Below are 18,692 nucleotides of genomic sequence, written 5' to 3'. Positions count from 1 at the left end.
TCCAACACCACAGTTCAAAAGCATCAATTCTTCGGTGCTCAGATTTCTTTATAGTCCAACTCTCACATCCATACATGACTACTGGAAAAATCATAGCCTTGACTAGACGGACCTTTGTGACAAAGTAATGTCTCTGCTTTTTAATATGCTTTCTAGGTTGGTCATAACTTTCCTTCCAAGGAGTAAGCGTCTTTTAATTTCATGGCTGCAATCACCATCTGCAGTGATTTTGGAGCTCCCCAAAATAAAGTCAGCCACTGTTTCCACTGTTTCCCCATCTATTTGCCATGAAGTGATGGGACTGGATGCCATGATCTTAGTTTGTGGGAGTTAGGATTGTCACAAAATATAGACTGAGAGGAAAACTCTCATCGCTTTGCTATGGCCAGCAGGGGGAAAACCAGCTCTGGAGAAGGCTGACTTCAAAGAGAATCCAGCTTCGCCTCTGACCAGCTTGTGTGGCCCTGGAGAAGTCCCTTCAACTCTCTGAGACTCGGTAGCCTACCAGGCTCCTCTGTCCATGGGATTTTCCAGGCAAGAGTACTGGAGTGGGTTGCCATTTCCTTCTCCAGAGGATCTTCCTGACTCAGGGATCAAACCCAGGTCTCCAGCACTGCAGGCAGACGCTTTATGGTCTGAGCCACCACTCCAGGGCAAAGGGGAAACTGAGGGCATGCATGTTGGGGAGGAAGAAGGGCCACAAAAGGACCTCAGCAGTCCTGGGTGGAAGAGACCAAGGCCAGGACAGCGGGGCCTGCAGGGGCTGGGGAGAGGTGGCTGAGTACTGGGAGATGGGACATCACCTCCCTGAGCAAGTGACCCCATAGCCACGGCTTTAAATACTAGTCCTGCCACTTGCTACCCTGTAACCTCGATGTGTCTCTTGTCCTCTGTGAGCCTCAGTTTCCTCATCTGTACAATGGGGACAAGAGCAGAAGGGTGCTGGGAGGAGGTCATGTGGTCAGGTGTGCTGGGGAAGGCAGCCCTCCATCATGGTGGTGCTGTAGCAGAAGCAGACTGAGGCTGTCTCTGTGACATCTCAGGTCACTTTCTTGCCCATTCTGGGCCTCAGTCTTCCTGTTTGTAAGACAAGGAGGTGAGGCTGGATAATCCCCAAGCTCCCTTGAGCTTCGAATCCAGCCAGGTCTCTGCTTACCTGGTTGCACATATCCCACATCCCCCAAAATCCCAATGGAAGGAATGCAACGGACCATACAGGAGGTGCTGAAAAGGCTTTTTATTGCTGGGGGTGAAGGGTGACGAGCATAGGATGTCCTAACTGTAAGCACGTGTATCTGAGAGGTGTCCTTTGACTGGGCTCAGTTGTCACTCCTGGGGGATGGTCCGTCCCAGCAGCACCGACCATCCCAGAGGAAACTGGAACAGAGATTCAGTCAAGTCTCGGGAACCAATCTGGAAGGAGACCCTGATGTGAGGCATGGACACCCTGGGACCCTTACTCGCTCCTGCATTCACCAGACATGGCTACAGGAGTGCTTCCCCTAAACCCTGCGAGCTCTGAGGCTCGGGGAGGGAATGGCACCTGTGGTTTGGGCTCTTTCTCTGGCACCTGGCACTGACCCCCACCTCATCCCCTCACCCTCCCACCACCCTCACCTTAGCAACAATGGCCAATGTGAAAAGACTGATTAGGGCCCAGAGGAGCCAGGGTTCAGGGCTCAGTGTACGATCAGGATCAGGGATCAGACTGAGATGCAATCTGGTCTCTATCTGTGACCAGTGTCAGGGCTCAGTCAACGACTGGAGTCAAAGCTCAGTCTGACTGTTCCAGGCTCAGTCAGTGAGCAGAATCAAGCACAATCTGTGTGTCTGATTAAGAGTCAGGAGTTGGTCTGTGACCGAGATCAGGGCTCAGTCTGCCACTAGAGAAAGAACAAAAGCCAAGTTTGTTTCTGCTTCTCCACAGGCCCCTCTGGGGGGTCTTATCCTCCCTCAGCCCAGGGCCCTGGACCCAGCCCTCACCAGCAGGCGGGCATCCTAGCAGTTTTCTTCATCTGCGCTCTTCAGTCTCCCTGCTGGGAGTCCTGAGGCTCACCTGAAAGAACACAATTAGTAGCAGTTCTCAGGCTCCAGCACTGGAAAGCTGAATACAAATCAGACACCAGTGACTGCCACCCTCCAGCAGGTCAGACTTGACAGCCATGGGACCTGTTGTGTATCACTCCATCTCTCTGAGCTCAGTTAGTTCATCTGTGAAATGGGTATGATAATACTACCCATCCCCACAGGGTCATTGCAAGGATCCAGTGAGATAGTATATAAGAAGCATAGAGCAATGGCCCAAAGAACTAGGTCTGTGGCTATTTTCTAGAAGAACTGCCTCCAGGACCCTCATGCTTCACTCATCCCATTTCTGTTGCCCACAGCCCCAGCAACTCCAGCCATGCTAGAAACCCAGGTCAAGGAAAGTTCCCATGGGCTGAGGGTGAAACCACACCTCCTTATAAGAAGGGAAAGGGAAGGGACGGTATTTATCACCAGTGCCTACTGGATATTAGGCTCTTGCTGCTTTTTCTTTAAATCCATTCATCAGCTAAGCTGTGTTTACAATCTCCTTTCACCTGGGAGGAACCTGAGGCTCAGAGAGGCGGAGCTAGTTGACCAGGATTGCACAGTTGCTAAGTAGCAGATCCAGGGTCTGAACCCAGATCTGGCCCATCCTCTTTCTCACATCATTCTGGGCAGCAGTTTCTGCCAGTGGGACAAAGGAGGGCAGTAGAAGCTCTCAAAGGCTGACAGAGACCCTCAGTCTGCAGGGACCCGTCCAACCACATTCTCCTGACTTGCTCAGGATGAAGGGTCCTCAGCTTCTCCAGGATCCCCTGACCAGAACTGCTGGTGCTGTAGGCATAGAGCGACATACCATCCCCAGTGAGGCTGCAGAGGGAGCCCCCTCCTCGCTTCCCCAGGCTGTGACTTACCGATGAGTTTCTTAACACACTCTGCACCCAGGCTTTCAAGGAGTTCACGGATTCGTGGGCACAGCTGAGGGTCACACAGAGCCAGTGAAAGAGAGAAAGACATAGAGAGAGAATTGGAAAGAGGGAAGGAAAGAAAGAGGTCAGGAGGTGTGGAGGGAGAGGAGAGATGGAGAAGGAAGAGGACTGGTTATTACCTGCTGTGAGCACCCTGCTCCCCACCCACAGAGATGCTCAGTACTGGGGGCCTTAGAACTTCTACCTTTATGATTCTAGGACTGTGGAAACCTAGAAGGTCCAAATCTGAGAACCAGAGGACACTAGAACCCTAAAAATCTCAGAACATTAGAATCCCAGTACCTTAAGTATCTAGACTGTAAGCATCCTAGATCCCTGTGCTCTTAGAAACCTTGTCCTTTGGACTCTGAAACCTCAAGGGTCAAATGGGGCCCTGGGAACTGTAAAGAAGTGTTTCTCACAATTTTGTGTGCATACAATTCCCCGAGGATCTCGTTAAAAGTCAAATTAATGAGCAGCAGGTCTGGAATGGGACCTAAGGGTCTGCATTCTAAAAAATGCCCAGGGAAGTTCAGTGCTGCTGGTCTGACAACCATAGTTTTAACAGTGACCCTCCAGTTCAGTGAATATCAGGGCCTCCTGGAGGATTCCTTAAAAAAATAAACCCAGATTGCAAGCCCCCTTCCATAGTGACTAATTTAGAATCTTTGGCATTTAGGGCACATGGTACATATGGTTTTGTATATGATACATAGGAATCTGACCTATGGTGTGTACAGATTTTGTATTTAAATAAATTAAATAAAGTTGTATTGAAATAAGAAAAATGTTAGCTAAAAGGCCTATTGGCAGTCCATGGGTATGGCAAATGGTTCAAGTGTGGGACCCAGTGATTTCAGCTCATGTTGGACCCCTCTTCTCCTCGCCAGGCCAGGCTGAGTGAAGCAGGGTGGGGTGGGGGGAAATAGCAACTGACACCTCATAGAGAAGTTAGCCTTTCAGAAAGGAAGGTGCCCAGAGAGTGCAGCCCACCCATGGAATGTCACCCCTGCCCCCACCAGGCCTGGCTCTGCACCCCCAGGAGTGGGGGACTCACCTCATCCTGCACCACAGAGGACACCACTCTTCTCGCAAGGTTGATGCCAAAGTCCACAACATCGTTGAACAGTCCAAAGCGCCTGGAGAAGAGAGGAAATTGATAAAGGCTGGTGAAGTTGGCAGAGCGGCCAAGAAGGAGCAGTGGGAAAGAGGGTGGAATATGGTGGGGCACTTCGAGGTCAGGTGACTTGAGCCTCTACCCAAGGGGATCATCACTTAGAACCCCATGGTTGACCAGCAGCCCACCCCAGTAGCTCATGAGAGTCTTATCACCATCCTGAGACCTCATTCACCCATCCATCCATTCTTTTATCCATCCATCCGTCTAGCCATCCATTCATTTATTTGTCAGCACATATTTACAGAACACCAACTATATGCTGGGAACCAAGCCTGACTTAGGACACAGTGATGAACAAACCACAAACAGCTCCTAACATGGTACCTAAGTATTAGAGGCAAAAATGATCAATCAGAGCTTTCTGTAACATCTTATGGAAAAACCCAAATAAATTTTTTGGCTAACCCCGCATTAAACAAGTTTTCCTAAGGCTTGCTCCTTCCCACTATCAGCTCTCAGCATAACTTTCACCACCTCAGGGCAGCCCTCCCTGACTGCTTGCCTAAGGTAGGACTTTGTACCAGTTTGTATCATAGCACTCTGTTAAGTGTGCTGCACTGCTCAGGGATCTTGGCCATCTGACGTTTCCCGTGTGAGCTCTTTATTACTGGACTGAATGCTTGCCTGTCTGCCTTCCCCTCAAGAGTGTAAGCTCCACAAGAGCAAGGTCCTTGCCTGCAGTCACCATAAATTCTCCAGAGCTCAGAAAGGCAGCGGCTTGGAACAGATGCTCAACATGTTTTTGGCTGAAGGAGGAAATGAAGTAAACATACAACTAAATACATAATGACAACTTATGATAGGTATTGAGAAGGGTGAGAGTAGATCTTCCAAGAGAGAAGAGGAGGAATTTTGTTTTAGACTCTGAAGGATGAGAAGTACAATAAGAAGGAATGTGGGAAAGGTGTTTGAAACTAGGTTCCAGAGCAGTCTGTGCACGGGTCTTGAGTGGAAGTTTTTCTGAGACTCAGAGCAAAAGCTAGTGTGTCTAGGACAGAGAGGGCAAGGGGGAGAGCACACTGATCCAATCAGGCAGAGCCTCAGTGGCACTGGGGAGAGCTTGAGATTCCACCCATGGCGAAGAGAAAAGCCCCAAAAGGATTTGGAGCAGCAGAGTGGAATGCCATTTCACCGATATGGACACTGAGACCCAGAAGGCTGGATGATTTCCCTGGGGCTATAGGCTAGGCAGTGTCCAGCAGGGCTCAGGCATTTGAACTTACATTAGTCTTTCCAAGTGATGATAGGCTACAGAGCCTCTCTGTGGGTTTTGGGGGGTCCCTAGGCAACCTGTGATCAGATCCTTTGTTGGAGCAGGATGGACTGACCTGTATTCATGGCTCAGCCTTGATGCCTGCCAAGGTCAACCTGCCCCAGTCTCAGCTTCCAGACCATTCCTCCTCTCCGAGCCAGGACCAGAGTCAGCCTTTTTCTCTCTACCATCGTCCCTGGGCAAAACCTGCTTTTTTCAACCACACAGTTTAAGATCTAGATTTCGTGGGTTACTGGAGATCAGTGACTTAAATGGAGAGAATTAATTTTTCAAGGCCTCATTTTGGGAATCTTCCATTGAGTGGAAGATGATTAGGGCACAATCTGAAATTAGAGCCAGTAGCAGGGTTTACTCTTCTTGCCTGCCCCTAACTAGAGGCAAGAAGGTAAACACAATATATTATTATTGTTATTATCATTATTATTATTTGAGGGACATTCGACCCTGTGAACTGTAGCCCACCAGGCTCCTTGGTCCATGGGATTCTCCAGGCAAGAATACTGGAGTGGGTTGCCAGTTCCTTCTCCAGGGGATCTTCCCGACCCAGGGATTGAACCCAGGTCTCCTGCATTGTGGGCAGACGCTTTAACCTCTGAGCCACCAGGGAAGCCCGATATAATAAGAGAAGGGTCAGTTCTTCAAGTAGATGTAACAATGTTAAATGTGCACGCAACCGAGCTTCAAAAACCATGAAGCAAAAACAAATAAAGCTGAAAGGTGAAATACACAAACTCACAGTTATGGTTTGAGAGGTCAACACTCCGGTCTTAGTAATGGGAAGACCCAAGAGACAGAAAATAAGGATAGATATTACTATTACTGGAAGCTTAGTATGTGCTTGGCCAAATAGTCTCTGAGTATGCTATGTATTTTCTCATTTGGTCAACATAGTAGCATATGAGTTAGGTAATGTTACCAACCTTAGTTTAAAGATGTGATAGCTAAAGCTTCTATAGGCTAAATTGATTACAAAGACACAAGTGAGTGGCAAAGCTAGCTTGACTCCAGAGTCTGAACTCTCTCTCTCTCTCTTTTTTTTTTTTTTAACCATACTCTGCTCCCTCCCAGGTAAGGAATAGGGCTGAAATTATGGGTCCCAGCTCCTCTGGAATTCCTTGCTGTGCAGAGATGTGTGGGCCTGACCTGTGCAGCACTGTGAGTGAGATGCTTTCTGGGTTGTTGGCGCATTCTCCCACGACCACATTGGAGTCACCACTCTCGGCATCAGTTTCAATGCTGACATTAGTTTGGAGGTCCACAGTGAGGTTCAGGCTGACAATCTCACCCAACAGAGGCCTGCAGGGAATAAGATTCACAGTGAACAGAGGTGAAGAAGTCTCTTCATACTGCCCACAAGTCTCTCTCTCTAGATGGCCATTGCATGGGATGTCTATGGATAAAGTCAATGGTGTGTAAATTTTTTATGAAATCTACATTCTTATATTAGGTATTACTTTTCCTGGTCCCATGGGTTTGGCGCGTATGAAATTTTTATACAGTATCACACTGATAAACAAAATAAAAATAATAGTTAACATTTCTTGAGCACAAACTCTGTGTTAAGTATTTCACAAAAGTATTTTACTTGAATTAAGCGATTTAATCTTGACAGCAGTACCATGAGGGAAAAATACTATGATTATCTCTATTTTCAGAGTGAGGAAATGTCTGGTATAGAGAGAGGTTAAGTAACTATCCCAAGATCTCATATCCAATGAATGATGAAATAGCAGTAGACTTAATTTATAACGACTCGTCTAAGAAAAAAAAAGACTCGTTTACATATCTGCATTTTCCTTTCTCTTAGTATTTAAAAAGTAATTAAAATACTTAGAAGTTACTGTTTCTAATATAATTTGTATAATTAATGAAGTAGTAAAATTTCTAATATAATTATAGTTTCTATATAATTTTCACATGCCTTTCATTACATACTGTATACTACTATATGGCCATACTGGTGATAGCTATTTAAAGAGAATCTTGAGAGACAAAATGATGCTGGAGGAAACTTTGCCTAAGAATTATAAATGTCCATGTCTTCTCAATTTTCAACTATATGATTAGATAAGTTTTACGATTTTGGAAATATATTTCATGGAGGACTTTTTAAAAAAGAGAGTTGGTTCTGGGCCATGTTTCTTAGAACATTTTAAAGGTTAGGATTTAGGAGTTGCAAAGGCCTCCTTATTTTACAGATTGGGAGAGCAAGGCAGCAGGGTGGAAGAGTGCCCAATGCCAGATTGGAGACCTATTGGTCATACCTCACTGCCTCTCCCAACCCTCAGATTCTAAGGCTACTCACAGGTTCACGGTGACATCAGCAGTGATGGGGATCTTCACGTCAGCACTGTTGTTAGAAGTCGCCTCGAATGTGATACCCGGGACTTGGACATTACTGATTCTCACCCTGTGTAAAAACCACAGTTCACCCTTGTCACTCCTGACAGCCATTGCTTGGCTCTTCTCTGCCAGCGTTGTGCTGAGCATTGAGCCTCATGGACTTCACTTGCTTTGGTCTCATGAGAGCCCTGCTCAGGGGTTGGATTCTTTCCATTGGAGGCATGGCAGACTGAGGATCAGACGGCTGTGATTTCCTCAAGATGCCAAGGGTGAACATGTGCCAGAGCCAGTATTTGTTTTTTTTTGTTTTTGTTTTCAGTTGAGATATAGCTGCTTTATGATGTTGTGTTAGTTAGTGATTCAGGTAGAGATATGTATATTTATAGAGGTATCTTTATTTCAGATTCTTCTACCTTATAGGTTATTACAGAATATTGAGTATAGTTCCCTGTGCTATATAGTAGGTCCTTGTTGGTTGTTTATTGTATATATAGTAGTGTGTATATGTTAATGCCTGGAGTAGGAAATGGCAGCCCATTCCAGTATCCTTGCCTGCACAATCCCATGGACAGAGGAGCCTGGTGGGCTATGGTCCATAAGGTTGTAAGGAGTTGGACATGACTGAAGCAACTTAGCATATGTTAATGCGAAACCCCTAATTTCTCTCCCACATTGTTTTCCCTTCTGGTAACCATGCGTTTGCTTTTTATGTCCACAAGTCTGTTTTGTATAAGATCTTTTGTATCATATTTTAGATTCCATACATAAGTGGCATCACATGGTATTTGTTTTTCCTCCGTCTGACTTACTTCATTTAGTATGATAATCTCTATGTCCATCCTTTGGTTGCTGCAGTCAGGATTAATTAATTCTTTTTATGCAGAGTCAGAATTTGAACCCAGAACTGCCTGACTCCCAGACGTTATGTGTGGAGCCACCTGTGTGGTGTGAATTCTAGTCTTCTCTCTCTTGAGGTCATTTAGGCTTTTATACTCAGCTATATTCAGAGAAGAAAAGTCATTCCTTAGAAAAGGGACTTTAGGCATCAGCAAACAGATAGAGGTGAGGGAGAAGAGAACCTTCATCCTGACCCTGAAATCACAGAATGAGAAGGTCCAGACCCATGAGATGCTGGACAGGCCCTGCAGCGCTGACTCTAATTTTCCCAGGCTCTGGTAGAGCTGGCCTCAGACCGCTTCTGCTCTGCAAGAACACACAAGGTTTGTTCATCTTTCTTTCTTTTATATTAAACTTACCTACCCAAATATACATATTCTCTTTTCTGGGAGCAAAGATTTCCAACATGAAGCATCAACTCACCCTGTAAGCCTGTTCACTACTTGAAAAATTCCAGAAATGAGTTGTTCCAACAAATTCTCAGATTCCTGGTTCTCCACAACCTCTTCTGAACACCTGGATTGCAATTCAGTCTTCAAATTCTGAAAGATAACTGCAAAAACAATCTCTGTTTAGTGTAGTACACAACTTAAGAAGCAGTTCCTAGGCACCAGGTACTAATGAGACTACTTTCCTAGGTTATCTTATTTCATCTTGTAACACCCCCATAAAGTAGATGGTACTATTATCTGCACTTTCAGATGAGGAATTAAAAGATCAAAAGATTAAGAAACGGGCCAAGGTCACACAGCTAGGAGACCTTGTGCCTAGTGTGCTGCCTTCGTGCTAATATATGCTCGTCATTTCAACAAAGCAATCAATCCACTGAGCAGGCAGTAGATATTGATTGCACATCAGATTCTAGTAGTGAAGATTAAGGAGATGCTCATACAAACAGAATAAACTGAGAACGAAATAAGAAATGGAAAATGTAGAATCAAAGAAAAAACATGGCTCCAAATTATTAAAGTGGCAAGTAGGAGCCCTGGATAACAGGCCTAGAAAGCAGTGATTCATTCAGGAGCAGGAGGACAGAGAGTCCTAACAGAGGGTCTTCCAGAGATAAGAGAGGTGTGATAGAGGAAGTGACATGGCAGATGCAGAATGGCATAGTTGAAAAGAGTTCAGAATATATGTGTAGGAAATAATTCAAATGAGAAACAGGAAGCAACAACTAGCTCAAAAAAACACACACAAAAGGCTACAGGAAAAGATATGTATTCAGAGTACTCCAACTTGCAATGGACAATATGTACCTAATTATAATGATGCAAACAGAGACGGAAACTCCGTCTGGTCCTATAGATAATCCAGACACTTCTGCTTCTGAGCCCAGTTTTGTCAGCAGTGAAACTGGAAAGTGGGTCCCTCTTATATCTTTGACATTTGCCCAAGCCCTGGCAAGGTTTGAAAGACAGTCATATACAGAAATTAGTTTCTCCTATAAAGCATGTTTGTCATGGTGCTGGTAATGTTTCCAGAAATTGAAAAGAAGGCCCAGTTCTTCCAAGAAATCAGGATTACAAGGACATATGATTAACTAGAAAGATAGGTAATTTTAAAGCTACCTAGGCTAGGTAGGAATCCTTTTCCAATAGTTAATACAGAGTACTAAGTAAATTAAATGGCCAGCAAAAGACTATGCCACAAGTATAAATAAAATATTTAAATTAAATATGTAAATGACTAATAAATATGAAAAAATATGAGTGAATTCTTTCAAAATTAGAGAAAAGCTAAGTGACATGAATTATAACCTTTCATCTGTGAGATTGGCAAAAAATTCAGTTGTCCAAAACAGTGCTGTCAGGGAAGTGGAAAAAAAGGTAATCTCATAGACTATTGGAGAAAATGTTAGCATAGGGTATTATTTGTCAATATCTACTGTAATTTAAAATATGCATACTTTTGAACTTTTGAAATGTCACTTTGAGGAATTTATCCTAAGAACATATTAGCAAAGTTTACCATGATATAAGATGTAAAGTGATATTCAGTTAAGTGTTGCTTGTGTCTAGAAAAATAATAAACAATGACCAATTAGTCATTATTTCCAAATAAACAGGAACCAATTAGCAACCTACCTTAGTAAACAACCCATAAAGAGAGCCCCTGCTACAGTCTTTGGTAATACAGGCATAGTATTTAGCAGGCACTCTCCCAGGTGCCACTGACCGTCACTATTGTTGACTCACTTTCAATTGTACTGTCAAAGCTGGCAAGTCCACTCTCAAGAGCAGATCTCAGCTTCCTCAGAACATCGTTGCCACGATTGTCAAGAAGAGATGCTGAGGTCCCAGCCAGCAGGCCGCACAAGAGAACAAGTTTCCAAAGCTGAAACATCTTGTCCTGACACCTGGGCAGTCATGGGAGGATCAGGAGTGAGAATTACCCATAGGGAAATGCGATCTTGGATGAGCACCTATCACTCTTACACTCAACAGACCTTGAAGATAGATGTGGTTATCTCCTCTCTCACCACCCAGGTCAGAAAGCTAGAGCAACTTGCCCAGAGATAAACAACCAGTGAAAGAAGGAGATACTATTTGAAAAGTCATACTTGACTCCAGGTCAGTGCTCTTTGCTAGGGGTCTTTTGCACTTGCTGGCTTCTCTGCCTGGAACATTTCCCTCTTCTTTACATTTTTACCTGAGTCACTTCCTACTGACTCCAAATTCAGTAAGATAGCATGTCCTCTCACTCTAGACCTCTCCCCAGGGTCTAGGATAGGGGGCCCCACTGCACCATCTCGCTGCCTTCACTGTATGGCCAGAGTCCTGGGGACCAGTTAGAGAAGACTGACTGCCTTTCCCATCAGGCTATGCACCCCTTAGAGGAGGGATTGTGACGTATCTCACTATCAAATTTATAACACATAGTAAAAAACCTGCTCTTCGCTCACTACAACAAAATAAAGCTTGCTGAATAAAAGTATGAACAAATAAATGGGCACTACATCATGACTCTGCTTTGCTTATCAGTTTGGCACCTTTCCTAATTGCATATATTTCTTAATTTGCTCTGATCAAGATAGAAGCTAACTGAATTAGACCGATCCCTCTGCCTCTGGCCCCCAAAGCCTTCTGAAGGCCTTAGGTGGGGTGACAATAGGTAGAAAGCCCATCGTTCACAGGTTTGGAGAAAAATACTTACAAAATCCTTGCTCCCCTGAACAGTCTCCTGAGTTCTGCTGGGTGGTTATGGCCCTTATATCTCCTGGATGGTGATGTGGTGGAAGGCTGCCCCCAGAAACAAGCCCTGTGTTCAGAGCCATCCAAGGAGACTCCAATGAAAATAACCCCTGTCCAGAGTGAATACAGAGAGACTTCCGAAGCAAAGGTCACCCAGGATGCTTGAATTGGAATGGGTGGATACGGAGAGGACTTTGTGCCAAGACTAAGAGCAGGTTCTCATGCTGCCAAGACAGCGGCCATTGCAAATGGGGGCTGGGATAAAGACCGAGAATGGATGAAGTGGAGAATGTTCTGGTAGAAGGACCCATGGTGATCATCCAGCTTAATTCTATCAGGATTTGGAAACAGAGGCTGAGAGGGAAATTATGATACTATTCTATCAGTATTTGGGAATCAGCTTGAGGTCCCCCAGAAAGACAGGGACAGATATGGGGCTAGAATTGTGGCCCACAGAGTCAGTGTCAGTGACCAGCGAGGTCATTCTTCCCAAACCTTCTCTTATGTCTGAGTGCTCTCCATAAAATCCCTCACAGTGGAGCCAGCCTTAGGGCAGATGTTTTCAGTTCAGGACCACCCTCCCCTGTCTGCCTACTCCATTTAGTCAGTACAGTTCCTCCTGTGAGTGAACATACCCTGCCTCCATACGTGCCCTCACGTATGCAGGATTCCTATGCACACTTGCCCCCAACCCTTCTACTCTCAATGCAGTGGCCAGAGGTTGAAGTACTCAGCTTCAAAACAGCAACCCCATCAAGGCCTTGTGGTACTGTTCACTGCCACCCCAAACACATCTACCTCTCCTTCCATGGCCCTACTGACTTCCTTCTGTTCCGGAAGGATACCAACCCTTTTGCTGCCTTTGACCTCCGCACAGACCTTTCCCTTTTTGCAGAACTCGCCTGCCTAGCTGACCCTGGCTCTCGACATCACCTCGCAACCTCTGTGATGGCTCACCTGAGGTGGTCCCTCCCCATCTTCCCCAAGCACAGTTTCTTGCTGGCTTCTGTCACAGCAGATCATTATCATTGGCTTTTCCCCTTGTTCTCTGCCCTCAGCAAGTTGTTACCACCCTTTCCTCTAGGGCTTTCCTCTCACATGGGTCCCAAGACACTGACCTTGCTCTAGAATGCTCCAGGCATCTCTGTGGCATCTGATAAGGCTGTCCACTCCCTGATAAGGTGGTGAGGGTCCCATCCTTAGAGATGCTTGGTAATTTGACCAGATGACTGCTAACATCCTGTGTGACTTGATGTGACTGTGAGCTGTGATTCAAAATTTCCATAGTCTCTCGTTTGAAGATCAATGTGGCACATTTGTATAACTCTTGCTCCCAAGTTTTTTTTCTTCCTGAGTCTCACTGTCCCCTGGGGATGTGATTCCCTCAGGCTTCCTGCCTCTTTCCTTTTCTCACCGGCCTGTCCTCCCCAAGACCCACATCCACCTGGCCATGGCCTCCTGGAGTCACACTGGCTGGTGCTGGGTAGTTTGTCATCACAGACCACACCCAGGACAAAGCCAGCTTCTTTTTTGTCTTCTGGGGGAAGCAATGAGTGGCATTCATTAGCCAAAATGCCCAGCTCCCAGTAGGGGCAGGTGAGTGTCAGGGCCTGGGCTTGGCACTGCAGGTCCACTTTCCCAACTGGTGCTCAGGACAACTCCATGAGGAGGTTCAAAAAGCCCAATTTTCTGGTGAGGAAACAGGTTTAGGGAAAGGAGGTGACTGGCCCAGGTCTCACAAGGACAGGGCCCAGTGTTTGGGTCCCAGGGAAGGACATTTCACTCAGATCACCTTGAGGCCAGCTGGTGGGGCAAGAGTCCTTGGACTTCAATACCCTGTTTATTTCTTGACCTCTGCTGTTTGAGTTGGTTGTAATGCATGGTGCATTGGGCCCGTGTCAACCCGGAACACCCGGTCCTAGAGTGCAAATGCACGCCTACTTGGCATTAGGTTGGGAGCACCCGCTAGTCACCCAGGGTCAGTCTCTTCCATTTGCCCACCTGCATCTCAGTAGAAACCTGGAACCCTGTCCTGGACATGATAGCAGCCAGGAGAATGTAGGGGTAGGTCCAGAGGTTTCGGGAGTTAGCCTTCCTCACCCTGATTCTGTTCCCACCATCAAAGCACAGGGCAGGTGCCCAAGCTTAAGCCAGGGACATGGAGAACCCTGTCCAGCAGAGCCTTAGGCCTGTCAGCAGACCACCCTCCCAGACTGTGCCCAGTTCTGCAAATACTTGAGGCCCCTCTTCTCCTGGTTGTGGGCACAGAGCTGAGGGCTGTGCAGAAACCTTATGCAGAGAGTTGTCCCTACTCAGGAACAGAGCCCAGGGGACTGAATGTGATGTAGTGAGCTCAGACCTGGTGTTGGCCCCAGGCTTCAGCTGGTGAAATAGGTAATCAACCTGCGTTTGGATCCAGGTGGCAAATGGAAATTAAAATGGTACCAAAGGACTGCTGCTCATAGCCTGGCTGTAGTGCTGGGCCAACTGAGTTTGAATCCTCTCCTCCTATTACTGGCTATGCAGCCTGGACGAGGAGCTTCATCTCCATGAGCCTAAGGTCCCCTGTGTGTGAAATGGGACTAAAGATGGGATTCTCCTCCAGGTGTGTGGTGAGGATGTGGTGGGATAATGTGTATGAAGGGCTGAGCATGAAGTAAGTACCTGATACGCAGTAACACCAATGATGAAATGATGATGACAGTTGTTTCTATTGTCAGGCCATTTCACTCCCCTCCAACTCAGGTCTCCCATCTATACGTGGTCCTACCCCAGAGGGTTGTGGGGAAGACTAAGTGAGAAGATAAAGCACTCAATACGCTTAATGCTTCAGCAAAGCTACTGCATTTCTTACTTTTGTGTGCAGTAAAGACTAAATGAGATAAAATGGGCTCAGGTCTCCAGTATACCAGTGTCCATGAATCCTGGCTCCCTTGGGTGATGGTATTTAGTTCTTGGCAGCTGTGCTTCCTCATAAGCCTAAGTTTCCCTTCTGGGGCTGAGTTAGTGAAGACAGTACCATGGTCTCAAATACGATCTGATTGAATATAGGGATTGGATGGGGCTTTATGTTAAGAAGCCCTCGCAGGCAGCTCCTGAACTTGGAGGGAAGGATTGATTAGTGATGTCTGCCACAAGTTCAGGAGGGGAGGGCGGAGGCACTGCGTGTGTGCCACTGTGGGACCAGGTCATATCCAAGAGGCCCTTTATCCAGCGATGGGCACACCAACACCACTCGTTCATGGAGGGTGGGACTCTGGGACCTGCCTGGTGCTGGGAGAAGGAGATGGAGACCCTTATCTAGGTTCCAGTCTTGGCCAGTGAATAACCTGCTTTGTGACTCTGAGTAACATGTTCATTTTCTCCCAAGGTCTCCGTTGCCTCTAACTACAAAATGAACAGAGGTTCCCTGCTACATGGCTGACTCCTCAGGGCTCTGAGAGGTGGTCAGGAACATCTAAGGGATACTTGCTACATTCCCACCTGCTGGGCCACCCCACACTCTTGCTTTGAGCCTGAATCCCATCAGCTCCTCGGGCACAGTGATAACCACCTCCTCTCTGATGCCATAAGGGCCAAAACCACAGCCTTCATGCCCAGACCCTGACACAGAACAGATTTTCAATAAATATTCATTATAGCTTGCATAAGCATTTTTAATGCTGATTAATTAAAATGTACCCATCAAGGAATCCATGCATTTTATTTGTAACAGTACAATAAGCTTGCTCTTAGGTCATCCTGGGGTGTACATCCCAGAACTTTTCCTTGTTGGTGGTATGACAGCAGGTAAATGTCATAACCTCTTGGAGCTCTGTTATTTTTGCTTTCAACCATGAAAAGGAGCACCAGATTATCCTCTACCTTAGAAGACCTGCTGGGGGCACTAAATGAGGAAATGTCAGTAGAGAGCCCAACCCAGCCCTGGATGAGGAAAGTGCTCCATGAATAATAGAGATCATCATAACTGCTATCACTGCAATACATAGTTGTGAGTTGTGACCTAAGGCAGCATTCAGGAGCCCTGGAAAATAGGGAGGGAGACAAGGGGCAGTGTGTGCAGCTCTTGAAAGTAGATGAGGCTGTAAGCAAATCAGAGCACTGCCACTTACTAGCCTTATGATCTTTTCCTTCTAGAGACTCAGTTTAAACACCTGTAAATAGGGCAAATGGGTGTACCTACATCGCTGAACTGGTCTGAAGAGTACACAGTCAACATATATAAATCTGGACACGTGGTCCCTAAAGATTTGCTTTCTTCCTCATCCACTAGAGAGGGATGAGGAAGGGATCTCGTCACTAGGCCCCACTAGGCAGGGATCTCATCTGTTTTGTTCCCGGACGTGTCCCCTGTGCCATAACAATGCCTTGTGATCGTAGCTGATGAACACATGCTCCCTGATGTGTTTTTGTCACTGTTATAACATACAGATCGGGGACCCTGCCCATGGCTGACTTCCCTGAGGGAGAGCACGTCGCTCTGTTTTCAAGTACTTTCTGTGCATGTCGGGCTCTCCCCAGACACGGGGCTCTTCTGCTGCATTAGAACCCACCCCTCCTTTCTCTCTGGTCCCATAGGTGACCACAGGTATGTGTAGCAGCTAAGCATGTGGGCTGGGCTGGCCCGAGGTTTCTCCCCTATGCACGTTGCTCCAGCTGGTGGGAATGTAGCAAGTAGCCCCCAGACATTCCTGACCACCTCTCAGAACACCAAGGGGTCAAATGTGTAGCAGGAAGCCTCTATTCATTTTGTAGTTAGAGGAAATGGAGACCCTGGAGAAAATGAACATCTTACTCAGAGTCACAAAACAGGTTATAAACTGAGCCAAGCCTGGAACCCAGATCAGGGTCCCTCCTCCACTCCACAGCACTAGGCAGGTCCCAAAGTCCCAACCTTCATGAACTTGTGGTGTCCATGCGCCCGTCACGGGCTGGAGGGGCCATTAGAGATGACCTGGTCCTGATCTGGCGAACATGCAGTCGTTCCACTCTCCCCTCCTGAATCTGGGGCAGACATCACTAATCAATCCAGCCCTCCAAGCCCAGGAGTCGCCTGGGAGGGCTTCTCTGCAGAAAGCTCCATCCAGTCCCTACAATTAATGAGGTGTACTGATACCAGAGTTCTTGGAATCTCTAACATGGTCCTGACAGGAAGCTGAGGCTTAGTGAGGAACTGCACCTTGCAAAGCTTATACACCAGTCACCAGGGAGCCAGAATTTATAGACACAGGTGTACAGGAAGTCTGAGCCCATCTAGGTCATGTGGTCTTTATAGCACACACAAAAGAAATCTGGTTTCCATTGATTAAGGGTAAAGCATATTGGATGCTTGATCTCCCTTCAACCTCTCCATAACCCTGTGCAGTGGGGTCAGGTCCAGATGGGACACCTGAGGTGTAATTATAATATCATCATCAGTGTTATAACCGTGTATTAGAAGCCTATACACATTATCCCTCCACGTCCTCACAGCACACCTGGGAGGAGACTCCCATACTTGGTCTCATTTTGCACACTAGGGACCTGAGGTTCAGGGAGATGAAGGCCCTTGTCCAGGCCTCAAGCCAGCAACAGGGAAAGAGAGGATTAGAAAGCAGTCTGCCCGAATCCAGAACTGAGGTCTGACCACCATCCCCTTGGTGCCCTTTTAATTTCCATTTTGCTATGGGGATCCAGGTACCAGGTTGTTTACCTACTTTACAAGGAGGCAGCGGAAGCCTGGGGCCAACTCCAGGTCTGAGTTCATTACATCACTCCCCACCCCCTGGGCTGAGGTCTTGAGGTGAGAACAATTCTCTCCACAAGATTTTCCTCAGATCCCTCAGCTCTGTGCCCACAACCAGGGGAAGAGGGACCTCAGATGTGTACAAACCAGGCTCAGACAGTGTGGAGGGTGGTCTGCTGATGGATCCAAGGCTCTGCTGGATGGGGTCCTCCATGTCCCAGCACCAGGCTTGGGCACCTGGGCTGCCACCCTCCCCCTGCTCTGTGCTCTGATGGTGGGACCACAGTTACGGTGAGGAAGGCTAGCTCCTCAAGCCTCTAGCCCTGCTTGTACTTTTTCCTAGCTGAGTTCATCCGGTTCCTACTGAGACACAGGTGGGGGACCGGAGGAGATGGACACAGGTGACCCAGAGGTCTCTGCTGGTGCTATAAGCCCGATGCCAAGTGGGCACCCATCTGGGCTTCCTGGACCAGGTGTTCCGTGTTGACATGGGCCCAACCACCAGGCGTAACAACCAACTCAAACAGCAGACGTCGAGGAATAAACATATTCAAGTCCAAGGACTCTCCTGCCTCATCAGCTGTCCTCGATATGACCTGACCTTTCCTGTGGACGCAAATGCTGGTTTTCTGTGCTTGTGAGACCTAGGCCAGCCACCTCCCTTCCCTGAACCTCAGTATCCTTAGTTGGAAAATGAGGTTTTCCATGCCTACTATGTGGGTTGCCGTGAGCACCAATGGTGAACATGCACCCGCAGTGCCAAGCCATTTGCCCGGGCCACAGTCTCCCTAGACTTTCCAGCAAAGAGGTTAAAATGATGACCTCTAAACTCTCCTGTGGCTTTGATGTCTGTTATGTTCCCAGTGTGGTTGTGTGACCCTCGAGTAGGCATCAGAATGGAGGAGGAAGACATGAGTTTACAAATGTGTTTCCAGGACTTCCTGTCGATTTGAATGGTAGGAGCTGAATCACACCAGCTTCAATAAAAATAAAAAATAAGAAGCGAGAAATGTATTTGAACAGGAATTTTTGTGGCAAGGAGGACTTCAGGTACACTTGGATCAAGGCACTATAACAATGTATTGTC

General features: G+C 46.9%; 1 protein-coding gene across 2 annotated transcripts; it reads right to left on the bottom strand.

The window, feature by feature from the left end:
• Positions 1-1,222: 1,222 nt before the first annotated feature.
• Positions 1,223-11,039, bottom strand: LOC122448330 (short palate, lung and nasal epithelium carcinoma-associated protein 2A-like). 2 transcript variants are annotated; one of them, XM_043479575.1, is made up of 8 exons: positions 10,885-11,039; positions 9,113-9,242; positions 7,755-7,859; positions 6,593-6,745; positions 4,054-4,135; positions 2,943-3,006; positions 1,984-2,056; positions 1,223-1,426 (listed from the first exon to the last, which is right to left on the bottom strand). In XM_043479575.1, exons 1-7 carry the CDS (start codon positions 11,030-11,032, stop codon positions 2,025-2,027), a joined length of 714 nt encoding a protein of 237 aa, XP_043335510.1. In that variant the 5' UTR covers positions 11,033-11,039; the 3' UTR covers positions 1,223-1,426; positions 1,984-2,024. The 2 variants fall into 2 exon arrangements, with proteins under 2 accessions (XP_043335510.1, XP_043335509.1); XM_043479574.1 differs by having other exon boundaries at positions 1,319-1,413.
• Between the last annotated feature and the right edge of the window lie 7,653 nt (positions 11,040-18,692).

This window comes from Cervus canadensis, chromosome 10 (genome assembly GCF_019320065.1).
Source record: "Cervus canadensis isolate Bull #8, Minnesota chromosome 10, ASM1932006v1, whole genome shotgun sequence".
NCBI classification, from domain to species: Eukaryota; Metazoa; Chordata; class Mammalia; order Artiodactyla; family Cervidae; genus Cervus; species Cervus canadensis.
The sequence above is the reverse complement of the archived record's forward strand: the minus strand, read 5'-3'. Positions and strand labels throughout refer to the sequence as shown.